The 25,445-nt window shown below is 45.3% G+C and overlaps 1 protein-coding gene across 1 annotated transcript in view; it reads left to right on the top strand.

Annotated features, from left to right (window-relative positions):
* Nucleotides 1–25,445, top strand: part of ANKFY1 (ankyrin repeat and FYVE domain containing 1) — a 57,537-nt gene that overhangs the window by 9,873 nt on the left and 22,219 nt on the right. Inside the window, exons 2-9 of the mRNA XM_056865301.1 lie at nucleotides 3,874–4,066; nucleotides 8,131–8,249; nucleotides 12,306–12,441; nucleotides 16,382–16,505; nucleotides 18,651–18,800; nucleotides 20,371–20,536; nucleotides 23,589–23,793; nucleotides 24,863–24,931. Of these exons, the coding sequence (XP_056721279.1) occupies nucleotides 3,874–4,066; nucleotides 8,131–8,249; nucleotides 12,306–12,441; nucleotides 16,382–16,505; nucleotides 18,651–18,800; nucleotides 20,371–20,536; nucleotides 23,589–23,793; nucleotides 24,863–24,931 (1,162 nt within the window). The remainder of the gene's footprint in view (nucleotides 1–3,873; nucleotides 4,067–8,130; nucleotides 8,250–12,305; nucleotides 12,442–16,381; nucleotides 16,506–18,650; nucleotides 18,801–20,370; nucleotides 20,537–23,588; nucleotides 23,794–24,862; nucleotides 24,932–25,445) is intronic.

Here is a 25,445-nt window from a genome sequence, read left to right as displayed (position 1 = left end):
GTCTTTAATTAAACTATAGGTACACCGAATAAAACTTGATATCATACTTAATAGTGATCTTATTTATTGATAAAAATTAAATTGTAAGTCCCTGCCATTTCCCCCTCCCCGTCTGGAGTCCTCGTCTGGAGGCCTGGTCTACCGCCATAAAAGCCTATTGGTAGACCTGGCCTCCGGCTGAGTCCCATTGGGAGGCCAAGTCTACCCATTGGCTTTCTTGGCAGTAGACCTGGCCTCCGAAGGCCCATAGAAGCCAATTGGTAGACCTGGCCTCTGAAGGGGGACTTTTTCCCCTCCTCAGAGTCCAGGTCTAACGACAAGAAAGCCAGTGGGTAGACATGGCCTCTGAGGAGGGGAAAAAGTAAGTAAGGTATCCATAAAATTAAATCATGACAATGACTGACAAACACTGTACATTTTCCACATCTGCATTCTCAAAACTCTGCAGGGGGGCTTATTGTTGAGTTGTGCATCTGAGTGGCAAATCCAAGGCAAAACATCCCATTCATAAATGGCCAATAACCCCCCATGCAGAGTTTTGAGAATCTGGATGGGGAAAATGTGCATCTGAGTGGCAAATCCAAGGCAGAACCTCCCATTCACTGGCAGGGTGAAGGTCTCGCCTGTCCGTGCTGACCCCCGAGCCATGGCCCCTCCCAAGAAGCCGGCTCCGCTATCTCCCCCCCGGTCAGCCAAATGTCCACCCATGCTCAGCCAGGGATGAGGATTTTGTCCCGAGTCGGCAGACTTACCAGCCGACGCGGGACGACAAACCGACGACTCCGACGATTCTTCCACCCCTCGCAGACAACGAGGGGAGCTGAGGGAGGGGGGCGGGCTCCCAGTGGAACAGCTGGCTGGGAAAGAGGCGCGGGCAGCCGGGGAAGCAGGAGGCGGGGCAGGGAAACAGCCCGGCGCACCCCGCCTAACAGCTGGGCAGGCGGAGCCCCGCCAGCCTCGAGACGGCCCAGCGCGAGGCGGAGCCTGCCTCTCCGCCCCCCTTGCAGCATCAGCCTGGGTGGCTGGCCGCCGCCTCTCCCTGCCGCCTCTGATCCCTCCCCGCCAGAGAGAGAGAGAGGAGGGAAGGCCGGGGGAGGGGGGCACCTCCTCCTGCTCGCCTGCTGGCTCCTCCCGCCTGGGGTGCGCTGGAGCCCGGCAGGAGCGCGGCGCCTCTGCCTGGCTGGGCACGGGCATGCGGAGGAGCCGCATTAGCCGACGGACGGGGGTGGGTGGGGAGGCAGGGAGCCGCACTCAATGGGCCAAAGAGCCGCATGTGGCTCGGAAGCCGCACTTTGCCGACCACTGGCCTGGGAAAAGCAGACAAATGCAAATCATACATGTAGCTTTGGTACTTGTAACAGGAATAGTCTGCCAGGTAGGCAGAGCCAAAGTGGACTGGTCTTCCACTGAATTACTTTGTATTGTGTTCCAGCGAAGACTGTTCATCAAGTGCTGAAGATCAAGGTTATTGTGTCATTACAGTGCTCTGCCAGCATCAGTTGAGTTGGCTGAATGAAACTAACAGACCGATGGGTCAGTTTCAACGTTTGATCTTGTTTGTTTATTTATGGTTCTGGGACAGTTCAAAGTGATAGGTGGCTAGCTCAGTGTAGTACCACCAGCTGTGGCTTCCCTACACCCCCTTTTAAAAAGCTGCAAAATACAACAAACGAGTGGAGACCCTTTTGATTTTTCCTCTGCTGTTTAAACAAACAGCCTCAACCTGTTATGTAGATGAAAAGAGAGCTTGATGAGATCTTTCACTCTGTCTGCTGAGTTATTGTTGAAATGGGCCTACTCACAAGTATTGGGCCATTCTTACAGGGCAGTGATTCTGAAGGGGTGTGGGCTGCATGACCTCTGAGGTGACCTAAATTTTTGGAGGCCTCTCTGAGCTTTTTGAGGCAAATAGGAGGCAGGTATTTCAGATTCTCCCTGCTTGATATAGCTTCTGACAGCCAGCAATGGAGAGTTGTTTTAGACTGCTTGCTCTGCCATGAAGATGAAACCTTAGATCCCCCCCCCTCAAAAAAAAAATCCTTACAGAGGCACCACAGCGAATGGAAATCAAACACAAATGCCCCTTCTACACTTGGCAAATACATCAAGTTGGCTAAGTAACAAAAATTAATCTTATTTACACAAAATGTATTCAATAACAAATACTAGCTGTACAGAAATTATACAACTAACAAAACAAAAACTAAGTTCAGGAATCCAGGTCTTCCTTAACACACAGTTTCTTCTTAAAAATCCAATTCAGTTGCAGTTCAGCGTTCCAATAGAAGGTAAATTGCAGGTTCACAGATAATCAAATTGGATCACAGATAAAAATCAAGGTAATCAATCAGACGGAGATTCCGGATATAATTTCATCCGTTTACGCAGCAAGCTTCATCAGTCAATGATTGTCCAATTTGCTTATTAGTGAAGCTTTAAGGTATCGCCATAGCCGGAAATGCTCATCTACACTTGGGACAACCCTCACCCCAAATATTCCTCCTCCATCCATGAGACTAAGCATATGTCCTAAACCTCCAGAAAGAAGAGCTACGGGGGGCAAGAGAGAAACTGGTTATCCCCAAAACGCTGATCAGGTTCAAATAAAAACTGGCCCTTTTTGGAGAACGGTTTTCACCCTTGTCTATTATATATCTAGATACACTTGCTTTGACTGGAGTACTGGGTTCATGTATTATTTTTGTTTGTTTGGAAAGGGGTGTGTGTTTAGGGGTACTTTGTTGGTGGTAGTGGATTAAAGATTAAGAACCACTGTGGGACAGTGGATCATGGCTCCATTTGTTTTTGCTGTGCTGCTCTTCTACATGTTTGGCTATAGCACCTTCAAGGGGGTCCAGATGTCTTCTGGAACAGCCCAGACTACTTGTCTTTGTCCTGCCCCACTAAGCTGTGGACTCTTCCTGATGCTGTTGTCAGCGGTCTGTGACAGTTCTGCAGAACAGACCTACAGAGTTGCATTTAGTGATTCAAGCTTTTTTTTTGCTCCCTCTGCTAATGTGGGGCTGCTTGATGATGTCATGTCATTTCCAAATAATTTTTACAACCAATTAAAAATTGTAATGGCTGTCATTTGCCCCTATAAATTTTGAAAGCCCCTTACGCATGCTCTAAAAATACTTGCGAGCACAGGTAATACCGTGTACATTGCCGCTTGGCAAATCTTGCTGCCTGGTACTTGATGGAAGCTATCGGTCGTTGCCGGCGACTTTGGCAGCATGAAGGTCAATGAAATACAAAGGGAAGCCTCTTCAATGTTGTCGGTGGATGCAGCATATTGGTACATTAGCTGAGCCACCCCCTGCAAGTGACTGTAATACCAGGCAGCTGTTGAGGCAAGTACCTCTTTCTCTCCCTCCCTGGGGAGGGGGAGAAGTACTAGGGCCGATGTGCCCCACAGCAAAATTATTTTTCTCTGGGTCAGTTCCATCTCCATATGGGGTGCATCTCCAAAGTACAACAACGGCAAGAGTTTTTCCTAGCTTTACTGCATAAGATCTTTAACCTAGAGATGCCCGTGTTTGGGCCTAAGTCTTTCTGAAGATGAGGCTTGTACTGTATTGGCCTGCTGTCTCCTCCCCATGAACGTATGAAGTTGCCTTCTGCAGAAGCCAAGCAGTGGTCCATACCCACTTAGTATTGTCCATGTTGACTGGCAGCGGTGCTCTAGGGACTTGGGCAGAGAACGGTCTTTCTAAGCACCTGCCACTGAACATCTTTCCATGGCAGATGCAGAGGATTGAACCTGGGGCCCATGTGAGTGCAAAGTGTATTTTCTGTCATTAAGCTGAGTCCCCTTCCTGTTCATATAATGTGTTCAGTTGCCTTTTTCTTTTTTTTTCTTTTATTTTGCAGAAGAAGTGGCCAAATTGGAGAAACACTTGATGCTTCTCCGTCAGGAATATGTCAAGCTGCAGAAGAAGCTTACCGAGACGGAGAGAAGGTGCACCCTCCTGGCTGCTCAGTCAAACAAAGAGAATGCCAGTGACTCCTTCATCAGTCGGCTGCTTGCCATTGTAGCTGAGCTGTATGGGCAGGAGCAGTACAGGTAAGAAGCATGCTCTCTGCACCTTAATCTGGCACGAATGCCCCTTCCTTACCTGCAGAGCCCTCTGTGGCTCTGTCCTTCTCATATCCTGATATTCCTGGGAATTTCTCCAGTTCTCCCTTGGTGCTTTTTTTAAAAAAATGGAACTGTCTCTTGGAATAGCTGCATGATGCCTCCTCAAGTCCTTCAAAACCCAACTTTTTCACGAAGCCTTTGGCATAGCCTCTACCAGAACTTCAGTATGCATAAATAGAGTGAATATTCTCTTTCTGCTTCCATCCCCACCATTTATCCCAAAGGGCAAGTTTTAGATTATAAGCTCCTTGGGGCAGGATATACCTGATATATGCCATGAAACATCCTGCATTTCAGTTCTTTATAAATAGAGATGAAGACGAGAGCCATGGATAGTCTGTATGCTGCAAAATGCTACAAAATGTTTTCACTAGCTAGCGACATAAACCAATATATCTTGTAACCCACTTCCTGTGAGGTAGTTGTGTTAATCTGTTGTAGCAAAAAACAACAACACCCAGTCTTGTGGCACTTAAGACTAAGAAGTTTTAATCTTCTGTATGCTTTTGTTTTTCTATCTTGTATATTTAGGGTGTGCGTGTATGTGTGTCCACATGGATAACTTCTATACTGAGTTGATGGACAAATGCTGCTACAATATTTAACTAGAGCAGGCTCTCCTAGATTCTGTTTACTGTGCAGGCCCTTCTCCGGCTGAGCCATCCTCGGTCCAGGGACCTGCAAGAGGCCCCTAGAGAATGACCAAAGGGAGTGCGGGGTTTTTTAATGGGATAGGCGGTCCCGTAAGCATGAGTGTCCCAGACAATTAAGGCCTTTAAAGGTTACCACCAACACCTTGAATTGTTTTTGGAGACTAATTGGTAGCCCGTGCAGCTGCCTCAAAATTGGAGTAATATGAGCTGACCATGATGTTCCTGTCAGCAACTTGGCAGCTGCATTCTGGACTACCTGCAGTTTCCCAAGTGTTTTCAAGGGTAGCCCTACATAGAGCAAATTACAGTAGTCCAGTCTGGAGGTACCCAGCTTGCTGCGGGTAAAGGGAAGTTAACTGGGGAAGGCGCTGGCAAACCACCCCGTAAACAACAAAGTGTGCCTAGGAAACGTCGGGATGTGACGTTACCCCATGGGTCAGGAATGACCCGGTGCTTGCACAGGGGACCTTTACCTTTTAATCTGGAGGTAACCGTTGCATGGATCAATGTGGGAAGGTCTGACCCAGACAAATGAGGAGCCAGCTGGCGGCCCTGTATGAATGCAAGTGTGAGTGACTAGTAGCAAATGGCCCTATTAAAGGAAACTGCCTTGAGGTGCAGTTTACTTAACAGTACACAGATGCCGCTTATTGCAAGTATTGGCCAGGAACCAGATGTGCTTTGCTAGTTAAAATGGCATGCCTGTTTTAAAAAATTAAGTGACTACTTTACCCCTTGACCTTTTTGTAAGATTCATCCTAACTTCCAGTGTTTTAAAAATAATTTCTAGAGTTCTGTTTTTGGGGCAGAGGAGAATTCCCCAAAATGTCTAGCTTGCAATTCTTAGTTTGTGAGAGGCCAAACAAACCTTTTTGATGCTCGAGGTATAGGCCATTTGCGTATGTTCTCGTTTCTGTAGTTCAGCATGGTTGAAATGGATGCTTTCTGCATTACATGCTTGGGGAGTTATGGTTTTATGCTTATGAATATACTGCGTGCTACAGCTCTAGGTCAGGAGTGTCAAGCATACAGCCCAGGGGCAGGATCCAGCCCCTTGAGAGCTCCTATCTGGCCCCCGAGGCAGCCGCCCCCCTATACTCCCAATCTGGGCAGGCAAGCCTACAGCGGGCTCGGCTGCCGAGGTAGCCACCCTCCCAGTCCTGAGGTCTCAACGATCAAAAACTGTTAAATAAAAGAAAATACTGTAAGAGTGTTATTGTGTAAAGTATTTTTCTTTCTTTAAGTAAAAAAATATCGTTAGTTGGCTTTGCCTATAAAGTTTGTATCTCTGGTACCTGGCATTAAATTTTATGGTACACATGGCCCGGCACAACCAAGTGACATTATATCCTATCTGGCCCTCATAACAAGTGAGCTCGACACCCCTGCTCTAGGTGCCAGCTGTGGTTAAAAAGCATAGCAGCCGCTGTCATGTGGGTATGCATTGGCAGAGGTGGGTACACATCATATGTCAAATAGCAGATGGTTTGAAGATGTACCAGTGTGTGAACCTGGGTATTTTCCAGCTGTGTGTTATTTTAGGCAGGCCTGCAGACATTGGAGGAGAGGAGATGGTTTAGTTGAACAGTTCTGTTATAATATCCTTCACTTTGGGAATAGAGTGGTTTCCCTAATTGTTTTTGAAGTGTGAGTAGGCATCTGTCGTTGGCCTTCAATGCAGCCCTTTTTGTTGGGTTTAGTAATCCATCAGTAGAAGGTTCTGTCTTGCACCTTCCCAGAAACTTTTATTTCTCTGGTTGCAGGACCTGGGTGGACTAATAGCCACACAGGTTGGAAGGCTGCAGTGTGGAGTGTGAAGGAGATGAGTCAATCTTGGCCTGCTACCTGAACCTGACTTCTGTTGGCATCAGACTCGGGTCATGAGCTTCGACTGCAGTACTGCAGCTTACCATTCTGCCCCACGGGGCTCATTACTGGCTCTAGACTTGGTCTATCAAATGGTTTTATTTTTTGTTAAAGGGAAACAGGGATTTCAATTTCACTGCACTTACTAGTGGGGGATTTAAAGCTTTGTGTATTCGAGGGCCCTGGGAAATAAGGGATCAGTGATGTATTTAGCTCTCAGAGTGCCATGTCAGAAATATGGGTTCTTGCCAATACTGCCTGTTCAGGCAGCATTAACTTCATTGCTGTTCAAGAGGCTCGAGTGAGAAGCAGCTGAGACCCTTCTAGTGTATGCCTGGATGTCACCTTTCTGCCTTCCAGAGCACCTATTCGTATTGTTGAGGTCTGTATTTGAAATTGTTACATGGTGATTTGGGAACTAATTTTTGGCTAAAAAGTAAGGCAAAATGCAAATAAATATTACTTTCTGGGAATGGTAAAGGTAAAGGTCCCCTGTGCAAGCACCAGGTCATTCCTGACCCATGGGGTGACGTCACATCACGACGTTTCCTAGGCAGACTTTGTTTACGGGGTGGTTTGCCAGCGCCTTCCCCAGTCATCTTCCCTTGACCCCCAGTAAGCTGGGTCCTCATTTTACCGACCTCGGAAGGATGGAAGGCTGAGTCAACCTTGAGTCGGCTACCTGAAACCAACTCCCGTCGGGATCAAACTCAGGTCGTGAGCAGAGCTTGGACTGCAGTACTGCAGCTTACCACTCTGCGCCATGGGGCTCGCTTTCTGGGAATGGCAGGTATTAAATTAGTGTGGAAAACTGCATACTATGGATATACCTTGCTTGTTTTAAGTGGATCTTGTTTTCTTCTGCCCTCTTCAGTGTACTGTTTCAGACCTCGTCATGGGGGCTTGGACCTTCAAATTTCTCTTTCGAATAACTCCTTTGCTTTTTGCAGCTTTGGGTATAAGTTCTGTCCTCTAAGTGTTATCACTTTATGCCACCGACCACACAACTCTCAAAAGATTATGCTACAATTAAACATGTTAGTTTTCATAGGATTGCAAGACTTTGTTATAGCTGGTAAGAGACCTCAAGATTAGTGGGTAAGAGAGTGTTTGCATTCCTTCTGTGACGCTTTTCTTTCAAAACGGGTGGGTTGTATAATGAACTTGGGAATTACAAGAAAAAAACACACTTAGAGGTGACTAATTTATAGGTTGCACTTTTGGTTTCTAATTTCTTTCCGTCACATTTTCAAATGCCTCTGCAAGAATGAAGGGCGGAGGTGCCTTTTGTTCTGTGGTTCTTGGAATTGTAAGTAGCCACTGAGTGCAAAAACATGGTGGGGATCCAAACGCAGTGACATTTCTCCCCCCCCTTTCCCCCATGGTAGATTCTCCTGAATTAATTACAGTTATGTAGATTCATTCAGTCATCTAACCTCAGGGGTATGTGTGTATGTTGTATCTCTTCAGTGACCTGAAGATAAAGGTTGGAGACAAGTGTATCAGCGCTCACAAATTTGTATTGGCAGCTCGCAGCGAGGCTTGGAGTCTGGCCAACCTGGTGTCGACTGAGGAGCTGGATCTGTCAGGTTGGTTTCTGATGGGCGCAGTGTATGTGAGAGAGAGATGCTTTCATTGCCTCTGGAAGAGCTGATGAAAGGCCTCTTTGGGAAAGGAGGGTTGCATCTTATCCTTCAGGAGGAGGTGCCGCGACTACAGAAAGAGGCCCTTGATCCATTAATTATGAAGCCTTTGTCTCTGAAACACGCTGGTGGCCTTTGAGAGCTGGGTGTTAACGCTAGTTAAATCAGTGGCCTGTCCTCTTTTCACTTTAATGATGTGGCTGCTCAGTGTGGGGGTCTGTTCATCTTAACTGAGCAAGAGCTTGTCATAGCCCCGAAACAAAGCGGCCCATAATCGCCGGATTATTCCTTTGTTTTGAGGATTGCTCTGTCAAAGCCTCCTGTGTGCTGGTGTCATGTAAAGCACGGTTGCAACTGCCCCAGTATATCTTTGGAGACTTGGAGTGTGTTTATTTGGAGTTCAGACCTTGCCTCCTCTTCCCTGAAGCCAGTGGGCTGCAGCTGTCTTACCGAAAAACTGAGTGGTGTGATCAGAACTCCAGCAGACTTGCATGCACTTCCCCAAAATTGTGCAGGAAACTTTAGGCTTTTGCAGAATCTGTGGTTTTGTTGAACGTGAGCAGCCTGATGGAATAGAGCAACTCTAACGGGAAAGGGAAAGGACTGGGGTCTGCCGAAAGGGGTGGAAACTTTATCCAGCCAATCATTTATGTCCTGATCATCCATAAAACGGTATCCCAGGGTAGGTTAAAGGACAGTACCGTAACCATTATGGAGCAAAATGCCAGCATCTTAAAATTAAGAATTAAAAGCCATAACCCATTTCCTAAAGTTAATTTAAAAACCAGACTTAAATCCCAGTGCGTGCCACGTCAACATAATTTGCAAAAGCTTCGGTAAAAAAGAAAAACCTCTAAGGCCTCCTTGGTAGAATATCTACTGGAAGACAGGGTGACTTATATTTCATTTTCCATAGCAAAAACATTTCACAGAGAAGGGCCCTAGGTGATAACCTAAGCACCTGAGTTGACAAGACTACTCATTGATTTCAGGTAGTATGGTCCCAGACCATTTAGAACAGTGGTTCCCAAACTTTTTGGGCCACCGCCCACTTGGTTCCACAAACTCAACCCCAGTGCCCCTACCCTATCCTATAAAAAGCATTATTCAAAATAGGGGTTTGCATGACTCACTAAAGAAGATGATAGCAATACAATTTCAAAACAGTAACATCTATTCAGAATCAAATTAAAACTTTTAAATTGAAATTTATTCAACAAAACTGATGAACTTGATCCAGTGGTACCAGCTCTTCTCCTCCGAGGCTCCAGGCATCTTGAGCAATGGGTTATTTTCCTTGATCCATCCGGGGAAGGCAGGACAAAAACCAAACTTCCTGTCTTCCTGGCGGGAAAATAGCCTGGAGCAGCTCAGTTTCCTCCTGCCTTCGTATGGGGGAAAAAATTCTGATAATTTTTACCAAATTTGCCAGTATGGTGCCATAGCTTGATCTATTGTAAACTAGTGAACAACACAGTTGAAGGAGCCCACCTCTAGTGCCCCTCTGCTGCCCTCTTGCCTCTTAGCGCCCCCCACCGCCCCCCTAGGTAATCCCACTGTCCCCCCAGGGGGTGGTACTGCCCACTTTGGGAATCACTGATTTAGAACATGAGAAGATCAGTCCAGGGGTCCATCTAGTCCAGCGTTCTGTCTCACACAGGTGGCCAACCAGCTCCTCTGGAGGCCCAACAACAGAGCATGGAGGCTGAGGCCTTGCTCTGAAGTTGCCTCTTTGCACTAGTATTCAGAGGTTGACTACCTCTGAGCGTGGAGGTTCCCTTGGGTTTTAAAGGTTGTAGTTTGTGACTTCAGAAAGCAGAACCCGGCTTCCTGGCTCCTTGTCTGCTCTGTCCAATTGCTGAGACTTTGCTATTTTTAAACAAGTGTGTGTAAAATTTGTCAAGTTCAGCTTTGGTGACTTGACGAAAGAGCTCAAGAAAGCATTAATTGCCTGAGGATTGGTAAAGATTATTACTTAAAATTGCACATGCACCTAGAGTGAGCATTCTTATAAGTAATGTGACTTTTATTTAGTTCAGTGATTTTTTTTTAACCTGTACTTTCAAGGCAGCTTGCAAGAAATATTAAAAAAATGCCAGTATAAAAAGTTCCCAGCCTTAACAGTAATAAATCAGCTAAAATGTTAGCTATCAAAATGGAAGTCCTAGGACGCCTAAGCATTACCCTTTTTTAATTTTTTTTTGCCAGGATTGATAATTAGATATAAGAAACAGGCTGGTGCTGAAACTGCAGAATTTTAAGGATGGCTTTTTTTCGTTACCGAAACTGCAGCTAAAAAGTGTTGATACTGCAGGGAAAAGAGTGACTACCTGCCCTTCATAGTGCTTAGTGACTGAGGGCGTACGTGTGCGGGGGTGTTGAGTGTGTGGCTGTTCCACACGGTCAGTATCGCATCCCTTGCGTTTCTGGCTGCGTGGCTGCTTCTAATGTTAGTACTTCAGCTGGCTCTTCTTCCCAGGGGGTGGGCGGGAAGCCAGCTCCCACTCTGCAGAAAAACTATAAATACCACCTTTACGAGCAAGCCCCACCTAGACCGAGACTCAGGAGGACTTGTGTTTTCCTTGTCTTGGGGAACAGATGCATAATCAAGCTGTTGCTGCAAGTGATCACCCCCCAGTACATTACCAAAACAAGCATATCTGCTAACATCTTGAGCCGAGGAGTAAGCCCGAGGGTGCATAACTGAAGCCTCTCTGGCATGGATATGTTGGTCAAAGAAACCAGAGTAAGTGGCCTATCTGAGCCTTTAAAAGCCCAGGCTGCTCTAATATGGCTGCATAATATTAATATATGATTGCATAGCTGATTAAACCAAAATCTTTTTGTTGAGGGAATGCGGTGCCCATTGGAGAAATGGTTTATTTACTAAGGTTATATGTCTTTCTCCTGTTAGTTTTTGAGCCGTTCACCGTTTAAAAGCAATCCAAGTTACTGCCCATTAACTCGCGATAAAATTAGTCCCAACAAATAAAACTAAGCGGCGGAACTGAACCTGAGACCTGGAAGCACGAGGAAAGGCTTCCCTTTTGAAGTCCTGGAGATTATTTTAGGGAGTTGACAAGCACCCAATCTTTCCATGAGCTAGAAATCCATAACTTGGAGTCAAATTGAAAGCAAGATTCAAGCCTGCGTCTCTCAGAGCCTAGTTGACAGCCTAACCACTAATCAGTATCAGGTTAATTAACACAGCATTTGCTAGTTGAACACTTACGTCATTTATACATGAAATAAAATATTACATAGATTTTTACGAAAACAGTACCTAGTTAAAATTCTTGAATAATACATAATAATCTAAAATTCACCAAATATTAAAAGATTTTATAGATTTAAATCTAATTGCCATGACCCAACTTTAAGCGGTAGACTTTGTAGGCAACTGCACAGAATTTAGATACCTGTTTTACTGTACTGTTAACCATGACTCGACCCTGGCTCTTTTGAGGAAACCAGAAGACCTGGGGAGATTGCTGGGTGAGTCTCTTTTGTCAGGAGAGCATCAGAGATGTAGCTTCCTTGCCTGTGGCATCAGTCCTGTTCATTGGGTCAGGATCCAGGGACTGGGCTAACACCGGATTGCATTCCTGTTTCTTGACATGGGACTGGGTGGTACTCTGGTTACACTTCTGAAGACAGGACATCAGAATAACATGCCTTTTATTCATTCACAACAGTGTTCTTGCTGAATTCAGCAATGGTATACTCCCATGTTCTGTAAAATCACTGGTGGCATGGCAAAAAATTAAGTATTTCAGATTTTATATTTTTGGAGCCTTGTTAAATGCTCTACCAACCAATCTTCTTGTAGCTGCCACTCTGTGCTTTATGGTTATTTTGCATCTGGGTTGCTAGTGGCTGGTCAAACGCCCACCGGAGGGCTGAGTTTGACTAAGGGTTTCCCTGGTTGGTGACTCCTAAAGTAAATTGACATGAAGCGCAATAGTCCCCACCCCAGTAATATATCTAATGCTTGTTCCCCAGATGCTGACCCCGAGGTAACCATGGCGATGCTGCGCTGGATCTATACGGATGAACTGGAGCTGAGAGAAGACGATGTGTTCCTGACGGAGCTGATGAAACTGGCAAACAGGTTTCAGCTGCAGCTCCTCAGGGAAAGGCAAGCCTCTGAAGAAGCCGTTGTGCCTGCCTCGTAATTAGCCAAGCTGGGTGCAAATTGGCTATTGGTCCTAATGCAGATCATTAGTTCCTGGGGCTTTGCGGGAGGTGGCTTTGTATTCAGATGTCACTGTTTTAAATAATGCAAATGTGTCTGTAGGTGATCCTGGGCTTGGCATGCTGGGCAAGTATTGTCAGTGGGCTGATGGTGGTTTGACCATGGTCCAAGCTTTCCCTGAAGCCAAGAATTCCACTGTTGGCGGCACCTTGTCTCTTTCTAATTTAATGTGTGTTAGTGAAAGTACAAAACTAAGGGCTGCTTTCATTTTGGCGTGTCGGGTTCTTAGAAGTCATGGCTTTGCATACTGAAGTCCCAAGTTCAGGTAAGCACATGTTAGTGGAAGAGGAGCTTCCTCTATGTAAGAGCCACTGCCAGTCATAGTATACAGAACTGAGCTAGATGGACCAATGGTATCATTTGTTGTAAGGCAGCTATAGATCTACATCTGTCCAGTGGCATAAGTCGTTGCCTAGGGCTCCATCTTGCTCCCTGCAGGAACTCCTCCACTGATTTGGCTATCTGGCACAAAAATATTACTTTGCCCAACCAGACGTTCCCTGTGCTAATATGATGGGAACCAGGAGCATAATCTCCTCCCTTCAAGACATGGCTTAAAGATGCTTTTGGTACAAGGTGACCTATCTCCTGGTTGGGGTGGAATGTCCATTGGAGCCTTGCAGGCATGGAATTCTGTTTCCCCATCTTGTTTTTTGTTTTTTTTGAGAATCTGTATTGTTATAGATCTGGTTAACTTAATTGGGAATGTCTCTTCAAACCTACATTGCTAAGCAGATTTTATGTTAAGAGTATGAGTCAGATCAAATTTATTAATATAGTCAACTGACCAATCACATGCCAACACAGCAAAATGCCCAGACTCAATAGTTTTGCACCACAGAATCACAGTACAGATAACGGTGTAAGATCAATAAAAACAACCCCTGATTAAAATTAGCGCCTTAAAATTTAAAAACTGTAAAATATTTTAACGATCATTCTCTAATAAAGTTCTGCGTATTTTGATAGCAACAATGCAGAACTTGGCAGTTTGGAGCTTAAGCTAAGGATCTTTTCCTAATAGGAGCTTTGCCAAAAGCTCAACTGACTGTTCAGGGAATTTACCAAGCAAGGGGGAAATAAGCTTTGATCTAACTTTGCAGTAGAATGGGCAACATATCAGTGCGTGTTCGATGGTTTCAATGTCCCCTGTCCCACACGGACATAACCACTCTGATATAGGGATCTTCATATACTTCCCTTCTAAAACAGCCGATGGTAGGGCCTGTCATATGGCAAGGGTAAAGGCCTTCCTATAATCAATAGGCTCAAGATGAGAAAAATAAGCTGCAGTTGAGACTATGTATCTAGACTTATCAGGGACTTGGAAAGATGATGATTTTCTGAGGTCTGTCTGGTGTTCAATGTCTTTCACCCTTTGCTTCAAGTAACTTGATAAGAGTATAAGTCTCCTAATGTGGAGAAATCCTTTCTGCTCTGGCGTCTTGCGAGTCCATTGACTTGATCCCCAAACTTGCTGCATTTGCCTTTTCCTTAAAACATGGGTGAGGTAATATTCCAGGCAAGCATTAAAAGGCTGTAATGCTTAGATACTATTACTCAGGAAGGGAGGATGTCTTGTCGGCAACAGAAACTCAAATGTCTCAGAAGGAATCGAGCTAGATGCTCTAGATGCAAACAAAGACTTATCGATGTGGAGTTACAAGAACTGAAAAGCCTTGCTTCTGGCTGTTGCTCTCCAGTGCTCTGGGGTATTCCGTATGGTCCCTCCTTTCCGGAATACTTTTCCTGTTTGATTGAACCGTCCCTTCGTAGGGCACTTATGTTGTTTCGTTTTAATGTTCATCCTTCTATGGTGTTATATGGGAGATTTGAGAAAATCCCATACACAGAGAGATTGTGTCCTTGTGGGATGAACAAGATTGAGGATAACGAACATGTCCTACTTTACTGCAAATTTTATAAGGCTCTTCGTACCATTCACTTAAAGTCTAGTGTGCAATCTCTTGAGGGGCTATCTGATCATTGTAAAATTTGAAAACTTGTAACAAAGAACAGGAATATCATTGAATCGGTAGCGAAATTTCTCTACTATGCTACTAGGAGGAGATTTTCTCTTGACTCCTGACATTTTTGTAATTGTTTTCTTGATGTTTATGCCAATAAAGGTTGTGTGATACTCAGGAAGGGAGGATGTCTTGTTGGCAACAGAAACTCAAAAGTCTCAGAATTAATCGAGCTAGATGCTCTGCAGTTGATTTCGGCTACAGAGCTGCCCTATGTAAAAAGTCTTGGAAGACTGTGTTTTTAAGCGAGAAAACCGACTTTTCTGTGTACAGGGTCGGCGGGCACTAGGGAGCTATAAGTTGCTCCTTAACCACCTTTGCTTCCAGTTGGTCGAAAACGCATGTGATGTTGCTTTCTGCATTCAGTTGGGGCAGTTGTTATTTGGGACAGGAATGATTATATTCAAGAAGCCCATAGTCAGCTACAGAATACGACACACTATAAAAACATTCAGGGGGATCCTACAGGAAATATTAAAAAGGAAATTATTAGAACTTTGGATGAGGGCTTACTTGCAGGATATTTATCTAAATCTACATATGAATTTCTACTTCAAACAGAAAATAGAGTTCCCCAATTTTATCTCCTACCTAAGATTCATAACAATGTATCTCCAGTGCCTGGCAAACTTATTGTATCAGCCTGTGGCTCTATCCTGGAACCACTTGCTATATACCTGGATGAATTTTAAAAACCATTTATCCCTAAAATGCCTACTTATTTGAAACGTTCTGCATTCTTACATCGACTTCGTTTGACTGACTACGGCAGTAATGTCCTCTTTTGTGGTGGCACCATTGGAAAAGGCAGCCCCCTGTCAAGCTTCCTCTCCTGAGGATGATGTTGTACAATTCCTTACCCTGCCCCACATCATTAGCTGCTGGCAGCGAGGCTGGGTTGCTGTTTTCTTCTTGATAAGTGGGACACCCCCCCATTCTTTGCAGGCCCTTTGGTGCTTTGGAATGCAGCAGCCTTAAAAAGGACTTGACAGTCTAGAACAGCTTTGAGCCCTAAATATGAAATTGGCTGTTTTCTGGCTTGGCTGTCACTTTGTTTGGTGGGGGCAGGGACAGCTCTACGTGGATGAACTGTGGCGAAGAGCATCCTCGTTCTGCTCCAGAACCTTTCTCAGAACAGTTGTACCAGTATAAAGCGAGTGGCTTAGCTGCTCTGGGTGGAAAGTTAGGGGTATAGATTGCCTGAACACTCTTGGTCTTCAGCTGCTACGGACATAGAGCGCGGCCTTATAGTCAGACCACTGGCTTATCTAGCTCTGCTGTGATTGGCTGTGGCTGTTCAGGGTCCAAGCAGAGAAGTCTTCCTCAGTATTTTCTACCGGAAGCCCTTTAACCGGAGATGCCAGGGCTTGAATCTGGGACTTTCTGAATTCAGAATATGTGCTCTTCTAGTGCCTCACAGCCCCTCCCCTGCTGTGAGAAAGTCTGCTCTTTTTTTAACCCCTGGTAACAGAAAAAACGTCATAGTTAATCCTCATTCTTGTCTTGAGAGCCAGCGTGGTATAGTGGTTAAGAGCTGTAGACTCTAATCTGGAGAACCGGGTTTGATTCCCCAGCCCTACACATGAAGCCTGCTGGTTGACCTTGGGCTAGTCACAGCTCTCTGAAATCTCTCAGTCCCACCTACCTCACAAGGTGCCTTTTGGGGAAAGGGAAGGGAAGGAGACTGTAAGCCGGTTTGATTCTCCTTTAAAAAAAAGGTAAAGTCGGCATATAAAAATCAACTCTTCTTCCTCTTGCTGACCTTTTCTCCTGTTCTCCCTTGTTTTTCTTGGTAGATGTGAGAAGGGAGTCATGTCACTAGTTAACGTCAGAAACTGCATCCGCTTTTATCAGACTGCCGAGGAGCTGAATGCCAGCACTTTAATGAACTACTGTGCCGAGATCATTGCCAGTCACTGGGTAAGTGCCAAGTGATCGGAGTAAGGAGTGCTTGAAGATGATATCCTAGGATCTGTCATACTTAACTCTATAATAGATGGTCCTTTGTACTTCTAAGGCAAAACTCTATGTAAAGGATAGGGCTAAATCAAGCGCCTGCATGTTTTTGCTTGCTATTGCAGTTTAAGAGCCAGTTCATATGTGCTGCAAAGCCTGTACCATAGTGATACTCAGTGGCTTGGGAGCCACGTGTGGCACTTCTGGGCACCCAATCCACCACGTCCGTATTTCAGGAAAGTGGGCAAGGTCATTGCATGGTGGGGTTCATGGTTAGCAATTGGCCCCCACCTCAAAACAGCCACCAGAAGGATGGGTAAGCTGTGGAGCTTCCCTGCGGTGTAGGCCTCCATCCAGGGATGGAAGTAAATATGGCTCTTTGGGTTGATCGTAACTACCACCATTTTTTTCTGTGGGCTGCTCAATATCTCTGCTGTACCACTGAAGAATGAAGGTGGGGAATTGCCTGGTTTGAATGTACCTCCCGTCTAAACTGACCTTCTAGCTTTCTGCAGAAGGAGCAATGCCAGAGTCATGTATTTCCCTTTGCTGCCTGTAGTAATCGTCTGGATATTTATGCGGGTACATAAGATGGGATGTTATCACCTGAACCCTGCTTGCACTGAAAACGAGGTTTCTCGATCGGTGATTACTGAATTGCAGCTTCATTCTCGAGGTTGTTCTGTGAAAACACTTTGAGTGGGAGCAAATTGCCTTATTATAGATCATCAGCCTGTGCCGTACACTCAAATATAAATTCTCTTGATTAGGGCAATGAAATGTGGGAGGAATTATCCATGCACACAGGAAATGCTTGCGTACAAAACTGATAGCTTGTGTTCAGCAAAGAAGCACCAAATAATTGAATGTACAATAGGTTATACATCAGGTGAAGAGAGCCAGCATGGTGTAGTGGTTAACAGTGGTGGTTTGGAGCAGTGGAGTCTGATCTGTAAAACCGGGCTTGATTCTCCACTCCTCCACATGAGCTGTGGGTGCTAATCTGGTGAACTGGATTTGTTTCCCCACTCCTACACATGAAGCCAGCTGGGTGACCTTGGGCTAGTCACAGCTCTCTTAGAGCTCTCTCAGCCCCACCTACCTCACAGGGTGCCTGTTCTGGGGAGGGGAAGGGAAGGTGATGGTAAGCTGGTTTGATTTTTCCTTAAGTGGTAGAGAAAGTCGGCATATAAAAACCAATTCTTCTTCAATGGAAACTGGATTGGGTAGTGGTGTCCAGGAGTCAGAGCACATGTGTTCTCCCTGCATCAGCAAAGCCTCATCATTAGGCAGTCCAAAGCCCTTCTCTCCCAGCTTGCCACTCTCCCTTTTGGGTGGCTGCACTGGGTATCCCCCAGCATAGTTTGGTGTAAGACCCACCACATTTTTCTTCTGCTCTGTGCCTCTCATGGGTCATGCACACTTCTATTAGTACTGTAGGCTCAGTTCAGTTGCCACGAAGGAGCCAGAGTTTAATCTGTTAAGAATCCTGGTTGTTGGGCTAGACCTTGGGTAGTTAGTGGGCCTGTGTTCAGATGTCACGACTAACTTGAGTGAGTTGAAGACTTCCACCTTTAATCCTTACATGCTGTGCGAGGGAGCCCTCGAGCCCTGCAATTTATAAGGTCACCCCTGTCACAAAGTTTAGTTTGGTTTGTTCAGCTGTATCGAGCCAGAGTTTTTGCTAGCTTTCATATTTTTAAAGCAGCAGTTGTCATTTCTTGGTTCCTGAAGCCTTAGAGTATCCAGAGATATTTTTTTTGCTTGCACACAGTATCTCCTCGGCTGCATCTTATGACTGTTTAAATTGGCAAATAAATAAAAGAAGGAATCTTCCACAAAGACGCTCTTCCTCTAATTCCTTCCCTATTTTTTCTTAATTCCTGTATATTCTTGTTGTCTTTGGGGGGGGGGTGCAGAAGAGCTGGAGACCCAGGTTTCTTCACACCATTCATCAATACCTGGGCTGAGGTGTGTTGCTCAGGGTGTGTGGTTCTGTGTGGTGCCACGCTATATGGCTCTGAAGGAATAAACCAGTGGCTTAAAATACAAGTGTGGTATTTAGGAGCGGGGCAAGCAGCCTTTCAGCTTCTTCTTTTCCCTTCCCAGGACGACTTGAGGAAAGAGGACTTCAGCAGCATGAGTGCTCAGCTCTTGTACAAGATGATCAAGTCCAAAACTGAATTTCCTTTGCACAAAGCTATTAAAGTGGAGAGGGAAGATGTTGTTTTCCTGTACCTTATCGAAATGGATTCACAGGTACAGCGGGGCCACCTGAATCTCTGCAGAGGTTAATTTTGGAAAGCTGAGGCAAAGGTCTCAAGATGGCTTGCAAAAAGAGTGCAAAGAGGGGGAGGGGAATGGGGGAGGTATGCATGCTGCAGAGCGGCAGCCTTGCTGATGCTGGTTGTAGGACCTGGAAGCCCCACATAGTCCTCCAAGGAAGAAAGAGACGGCATAAATGCATCACAAAGCTATGTATGGCAACGGTCTTACCCCCACAAAATCCTCCTGTCTTTGGGTTTGTCCACGTGCTTTCCAGCTTGCCTCTTAGCCTTGTGCCAGAACCATGTTTTGCAAGACCCCAAGTTTAAATCCTCAGGATCCGAGAGTCTGTCACAATACCAGGTTCCCTGCTGCTTTATTATATATTTATCCTGCTTTTCAGATGAAATTCACTTCAGAAGAGGCTCATTCTTAGGAATCAAGAACCTATGCCATTACAACTTAATGCCAATGTTCCTTGGGGAGAAGGTGCTAAGCTGAACTGAATCCAGGAATGCTGGTGGGATGTCAGATTGCGGTCCTGCCCACCCCCCCCCATCCCCCGGCTCCATTGATGGCCCTGGAAATTTGGAGCAGTCAGACATGGCTGGCTACGTCTTGGCCTTTTGCTCCCATGTTGCAGCTATGAAATAAGCACAGCCCTGCCATGATAGTATTTCCTGCAATTGTTTTCTTTTCTTTTTACAAAATAGAGGGTTTTTTACCGGTATAAAATGCTAAAGGCTTTGCAAGTAGTAATTTTGCTGTTACTTAAAAAAGAAGCTTTAATTTAACTTTTCTCCATAGGGTAGTGATTACTTCTTTGTTGAGGTAGTTACAGTAGTAGTGGTTAATGTCTGACTAGGATATGGGAGACCCAAGTTCAAATTCCCACTCTGCTGTGGAAGCTTGGCCAGTCATGCACGTTCAGACTAATCTACCTCACAGGATTGTTGTGAGGATAAAATGGAGGAGTGGAGAATGATGTTAGCTGTCTTGAGTCCCCATTGAGGAGAAAGGTGGGGGTATATTGGAAGTTAAATAAGTGTACTTTTAGAATGAATGTAAATGAATAAATGTACGTTTAGAAGCAGGCTGTGCCCTGTATATTTCATTAGGAACTTCTTTAGAGATGTGTGTGTATAGTGCCATCAAGTCGCAGCCGACTTATGGTGACCCCTTTTTGGGGGTTTTCATGGCAAGAGACTAACAGAGGTGGTTTGCCAGTGCCTTCCTCTGCACAGCAACCCTGGTATTCCTTGGTGGTCTCCCATCCAAATACTAACCAGGGCTGACCCTGCTTAGCTTCTGAGGTCTGCTGAGATCGGGCTAGCCTGGGCCATCCAGGTCAGGGCTCTTTGGAGATAGGCACTACTATTCCGATACTGGTTCTATCTTATAGAAACCAAAATCCCAGTGGCCCCTTAAAGACTGACTAGCATTTATTTCAGTATGAGCTTTTTGGAGTCACATTGAAATAAATGTTGTCAATCTTTAAGATGCCACTGGAAGCCTGTTTTATTTTATGATCTCTAATGCCTGTCCTCTAATCCTGTTTCCACAGCTACCTGGGAAGCTCAATGAGCTCGATCATAATGGCGACCTGGCTTTAGGCCTGGCGCTCTCTCGAAGACTGGAAAGCATTGCGACTACGCTGGTCAGTCACAAAGCAGATGTTGACATGGTGGACAAGAGAGGCTGGAGTCTGCTGCATAAAGCTATTCAGAGGGGTAAGGACGCTAGACCGAAAAAAACATCCGCGCCAGGGCAGTTCAGTGTCCTGCCACGTATCCGTTTGCACACAGCGGGCAAGCATCTTAGATTCATAGCTACTGACATTAGGTTTCTGGGTGGTCAGGGTGTATCTGCATTATAAATATGAAATTCTAGTCTCTGATGATGAAGAAGTTGGTATTTATATCCTGCTTTTTCTCTACCTTTAAGGAGTCTCAAAGCTGCTTACAGTTGCTTTCCCTTCCCCTCTCCACAACAGACACCCTGTGAGGTAGGTGGGGCTGAGAGAGTTCTGAGAGAACCGTGACTGGCCCAAGGTCATCCAGCAGGCTTTGTGTGGAGAAATGGGGGAAACAAACCCGGTTCACTAAATTATAGAGTCTGCCACTCGTGTGGAAAGAGTGGGGACTCCAACCCGGTTCTCCAGATCAGAGTCCGCCGCTCTTAATCACTACGCCATGTTGATTTGGTGATGGCTTATAGCAGGGGTGGGGAACCTTTTTTCCGCCAAGGGCCATTTGGATATTTATAACATCATTCGCGGGCCATACAAAATTATCAACCTAAATATTAGCTGACCAATACGTTTCTCCATGGCCTGGGTGGGAAAGGGTTAACACAGTTTCTTGGGCAGTCCTAGCAACTCCATAGCTAACGATTCTTCTGCAAGGGGGAAAAAAGGTTCCTTTTCTTGGCAAAACAAACTCACATCTTCCTTGAATAGAGGCTATTCTTGTCCGCGGGAGGGGGCGGATCACCAGTCTGAGATCCTGAGCTAGCGATCTGCCAACACCCACAAAGGGCCAGACCAAATGATTTTGCTGGCCTTAAATGGCCCCCAGGCCTGACGTTCCCCACCCCTGGCTTATAGTCTTATGCAGAAGTACCTTTTCAGGCAGCAACCATGGGGTTCCTTGACCCTTTGCTTGCCACTGAAGGGGAAGGCTGGATATCATTAGCAGGGAAAACCCGATGAGCGGGATAGGGTTGTTTTAATTCCTCATGTGGAGGAGTGGGGAAACCAACCCTGCTCCACTTGTGCCATTAGAAAGCTGGTAGGAGCTAGCTTGGTGGACCCTGATGAGGGCAGAAAGGTGGGCTATAAATTCAGTAAAATAAATAAAACGTATTGGGAATTGTGTTTAGCAACTGAGCATGTAGTTCTGGCTTTAGAGGAGGCTCTCTGCTGATGTACCCTTTATATCTGGAGACGTCCACTGTGTGTTATCCTAACCAGGGTCAATTGGTTATGGCCACTGTAGAGTCACTAGTCTAAGTCAAAATCTCCAAGAGGCTTGATGTACACAGATACAGTTGTTAATACAAGAGAAGGGATTGTCTTGAGGATTCGTGTGGTTGGCTGGGAATTGGTTGCCATGGCAGTGATGTCCAGAGAGCTTACGAGTATGGAAACCTCTTGAGTTACATCTTTCTCCGACAAGATGAGACTGCGTGAGGTTTGGTTTTAAACTTAGTGGGACTTTTTTTTATAAATTGGCCTGCTCCTATTATGTAACAATGCAAGGCAATGGCAGGCATTCTTTGTTCTGCCTTTGGGCTAACAGCTTGTAGAAAAGTAAGTTTACCTAAACGCATATAGGAAAGAAGTTGTTATCTTCTACCAAAAAGATATTATAATCTAATTTGTTTTCCTTTTTTATTATTATTTTTAATTAACCCATCTCTCCGTATTTAGCGCCCAGTGTGACTTTTACAAACAAGCACCTAGGACTGCTACATATGAGGTCAAAATGCAAAAATATAAAGCAAGCAAATGCTTGCTCCTCTACTGCTCTGGTTTTGGCATGAATCGCAGCATCTTCATGCTTTGATTCCCCACTCATCCACATGAGCGGTGGACTCTAATCTGAAGAACCAGGTTAAATTCTCCATTCCTACACATGAGCTGGTGAACCAGCTTTGATTCCCCACTCCTCCACGTGAAGCCAGCTGGCTCACCTTGGACTAGTCACAGTTCTCTCCAAACTCTCTCAGCCCCAACTACCTCACAAGGTACCTGTTGTGGGAGTGGAAGAGAAGGTGACTGTAAGCCACTTTTGAGTAAAGAAAATCAGGGTATAAAAACCAACTCTTCTTCTTGCTGGCCTGTGAGTGCAGTCCTCACTCTAAGTCACTTGAGCTAGGTCACAACAGAGTGCAAATCTTTAGATTTCAGATGTTGTGGGACCGAAAATCAGTGGCATGGTTGCAGGGGTGGGGGAATGATGGGGAGAGAGCAACTGCTTTTTGGGAAATAACTGCAAATAACAGTTTAAGGTACATTAATGGCCACCACACTAAAAGTAAAAGTAGTCCCTGCTTTATTAAGATCACAGCATTGGGGCTTGTGGTGAACGAAACTGTTCCTGCCCTTTGTGTTTCATCTCAGTGACATGCTGGCAGAGGTGGATCTCCTGTGAAACTAATGAAGCTTAAGCTTCAAGGCCCCTAATTCTGGAGGGGCCACCTGAAGCAACTTTTTTTTTAATGAGTTAATTTCTCAACGAAGTCGATGGAGCTTTTTAGTGATAGAATCATAAGCCAATGAGTGGAAGTACTTAATATTGACTTTAGAATATGCTCTAATACCCATTCATAAGGCCTGAAAATATCCCTGTAATTGGTCAAATTTCAAAATTTTCTCGGGGGTTTGCAGCGCTCGAACCCCCCAGCTGTACGGGCTCACTGAGCTCTCCAGAATCTATTCACAGCCTACACAGCAGCGGGATCCTCAGATCCTTTGTTGGTGCACAGTTTAATAGTTCTGTGGTTTTATTTCATCACTGTATGGCCCATTTTCAAGGACTCCACCCCACCACCCTGTTCTCCACCATTTCGGCCTCAAGGTCCTTGCAAAGGCAACAAGGCCCTTTGGACCTTGTTGGATGTTGCCCTCTTGTAACTGGTTGCGAAGGGGCCCCCATGACAGTTCAAGCTTCAGGGCCTCAAAAGTGTAGGTCCACCACTGCATGCTGGGAAGATCTTAAACCATTATAATGATAATACCTTTGGCCCAAGTGTGACCTCTCTTCTCACTTTTCCTGAAAGGAGATAAGTTTGCCGCTCACTTCCTTGTTAAGAACGGTGCCCGGGTGAATGCTGCAACACTGGGAGACCAGGAGACTCCCCTGCACCTGGTGGCTTCCTACAACCCCAAGAAGCACACGCCGGATGTCATGGCAGAGATGGCGCAGATTGCAGAGTGCCTCCTAAAGGCAGGAGCCAATCCGAACATGCAAGACATCCAAGGAAGGTGACTATGAATGAATGGTTTTATTTGCATTTAGCCATAGGCCATTACAAACATGTCAAGGATACCACAGATACATAATAAAAGGAAATACTAGGTTAATAGAATTCTGGATTAATAATAAATATACATAATAAAACTATGCTAAATCGATGCATACAAAAAAAAATAATAACTAAAAATTGTGATGGTTTCACAATCGGCCAATGGGACCTAGCGACCATTAAAATCAACTTGAAGGATCAGCTCCCTTAGCAGCCATATTGGGCCTTATTTTCTTTGCTGCCAGAGCATGCAGGGCAGTCCTATGAGAAACAAACCCATCGGTATCTTTTAACAAAAATACTAGTTTCTCGGCACTAGGACAAGTGTTTAGGCCAGAAACCAACCCGGCAAGAAATGTAGCCCTGGGTTCCACATATAGAAGTAAGGTGACTATGTGGGAATAGCTCTGCTTGCTTGTGGCTCCTGGGTCTTCTCCTAACTTGCGATGTTGCTTGGCTTGCCCACCAGCACGGTTGCAATGTGAGAATTGTTGGGATCTGTTGTAAGGGCGGCGCTGTTGTGGACCAGATGTCCGATACGGAGTGTGCGCTTGAAGCTGGAGATGCTGCTAGAGTCACCCGAAGTCTAGGGACTCAGGCTAGATTGTGCAGCCTTTTACAACTTTGATACTGGTTCTTTGCATATCGATACAACTGTCTATTTCAGTTGATGGCTGGCGAGAGACCTTGAGAATAGTCGAGAGAAGAATATAATGCACAGGAAGAGGGGGCAGTGGATTTAAAAAATGCATTGCTAGTGGAACTTCTTGAGCTGGTGCAAAAGGTTCTTCACAAATCGGAATATTAATTTAAAACTTGGTTGGTGAAGCTATCACTAGTACGCGCTGATAGTAATATAGATTTTATGGTCTTGTACAAATAAAAACAGCTCTGGAAGAGCCAAGCAAGAAAACGGGTTAGCCTCTTGCTCTTTGGAAATAGACCTGTGGTTGGTTGAATTGCGTAGGAGACTTTGCTACTAAGCCTTTGGGAGACTTGCCCTAATGGATCTGACCTCTGTTTCCTAGGACTCCATTGCACGCCTCCATTATCGTGAAGAATGACCAAGTGTTTAGCCAGCTGCTCCAGTGCAAACAGTAAGTCTGTACAAGCTAATCCAACAGATTTTAATTGTGCTGCTGTAACTTATAGGGTGGAGGTTCTGATTTGCCAAAATAGGTGACTTCGTCTGAGCATGAGGAAATGACGGTAACTGGAGGGGAAAAAAATATGAAGCTGCCTTATAGCAAGTCCGGTCATTGGTTCACCTAGTGCGGTATTGTGTTACTTTGACAGGCTGCCATTTTCCAAGGCCCCAGATGAGGGGATTTTGCTAGATCTTCCGTTTTAGCTGGAGATGGATGTCCAAGATGTGCTATGTATCACTATGAAATACAGTTTGCGGCAAGCTGGTACCCATTTGGCACTTAGACTGTTAGGCAGCCTTCAGCTTCGGAACAGTTCAAAAAGTGGCTGTCTGGAAAGAATCCACTCCAGTGCACCCTTGTCCTTCTGAGAGCAAGATTGCATCTCAACGTTGGTACTCCCCTCAAAGTCAGCAGGTGGCTACTAGAAGTGAGACCTGTAGCAGAAGCCAGAGTTTGCAGTATC

This window comes from Euleptes europaea, chromosome 19 (genome assembly GCF_029931775.1).
Source record: "Euleptes europaea isolate rEulEur1 chromosome 19, rEulEur1.hap1, whole genome shotgun sequence".
NCBI lineage: Eukaryota > Metazoa > Chordata > Lepidosauria > Squamata > Sphaerodactylidae > Euleptes > Euleptes europaea.
The sequence above is the reverse complement of the archived record's forward strand: the minus strand, read 5'-3'. Positions and strand labels throughout refer to the sequence as shown.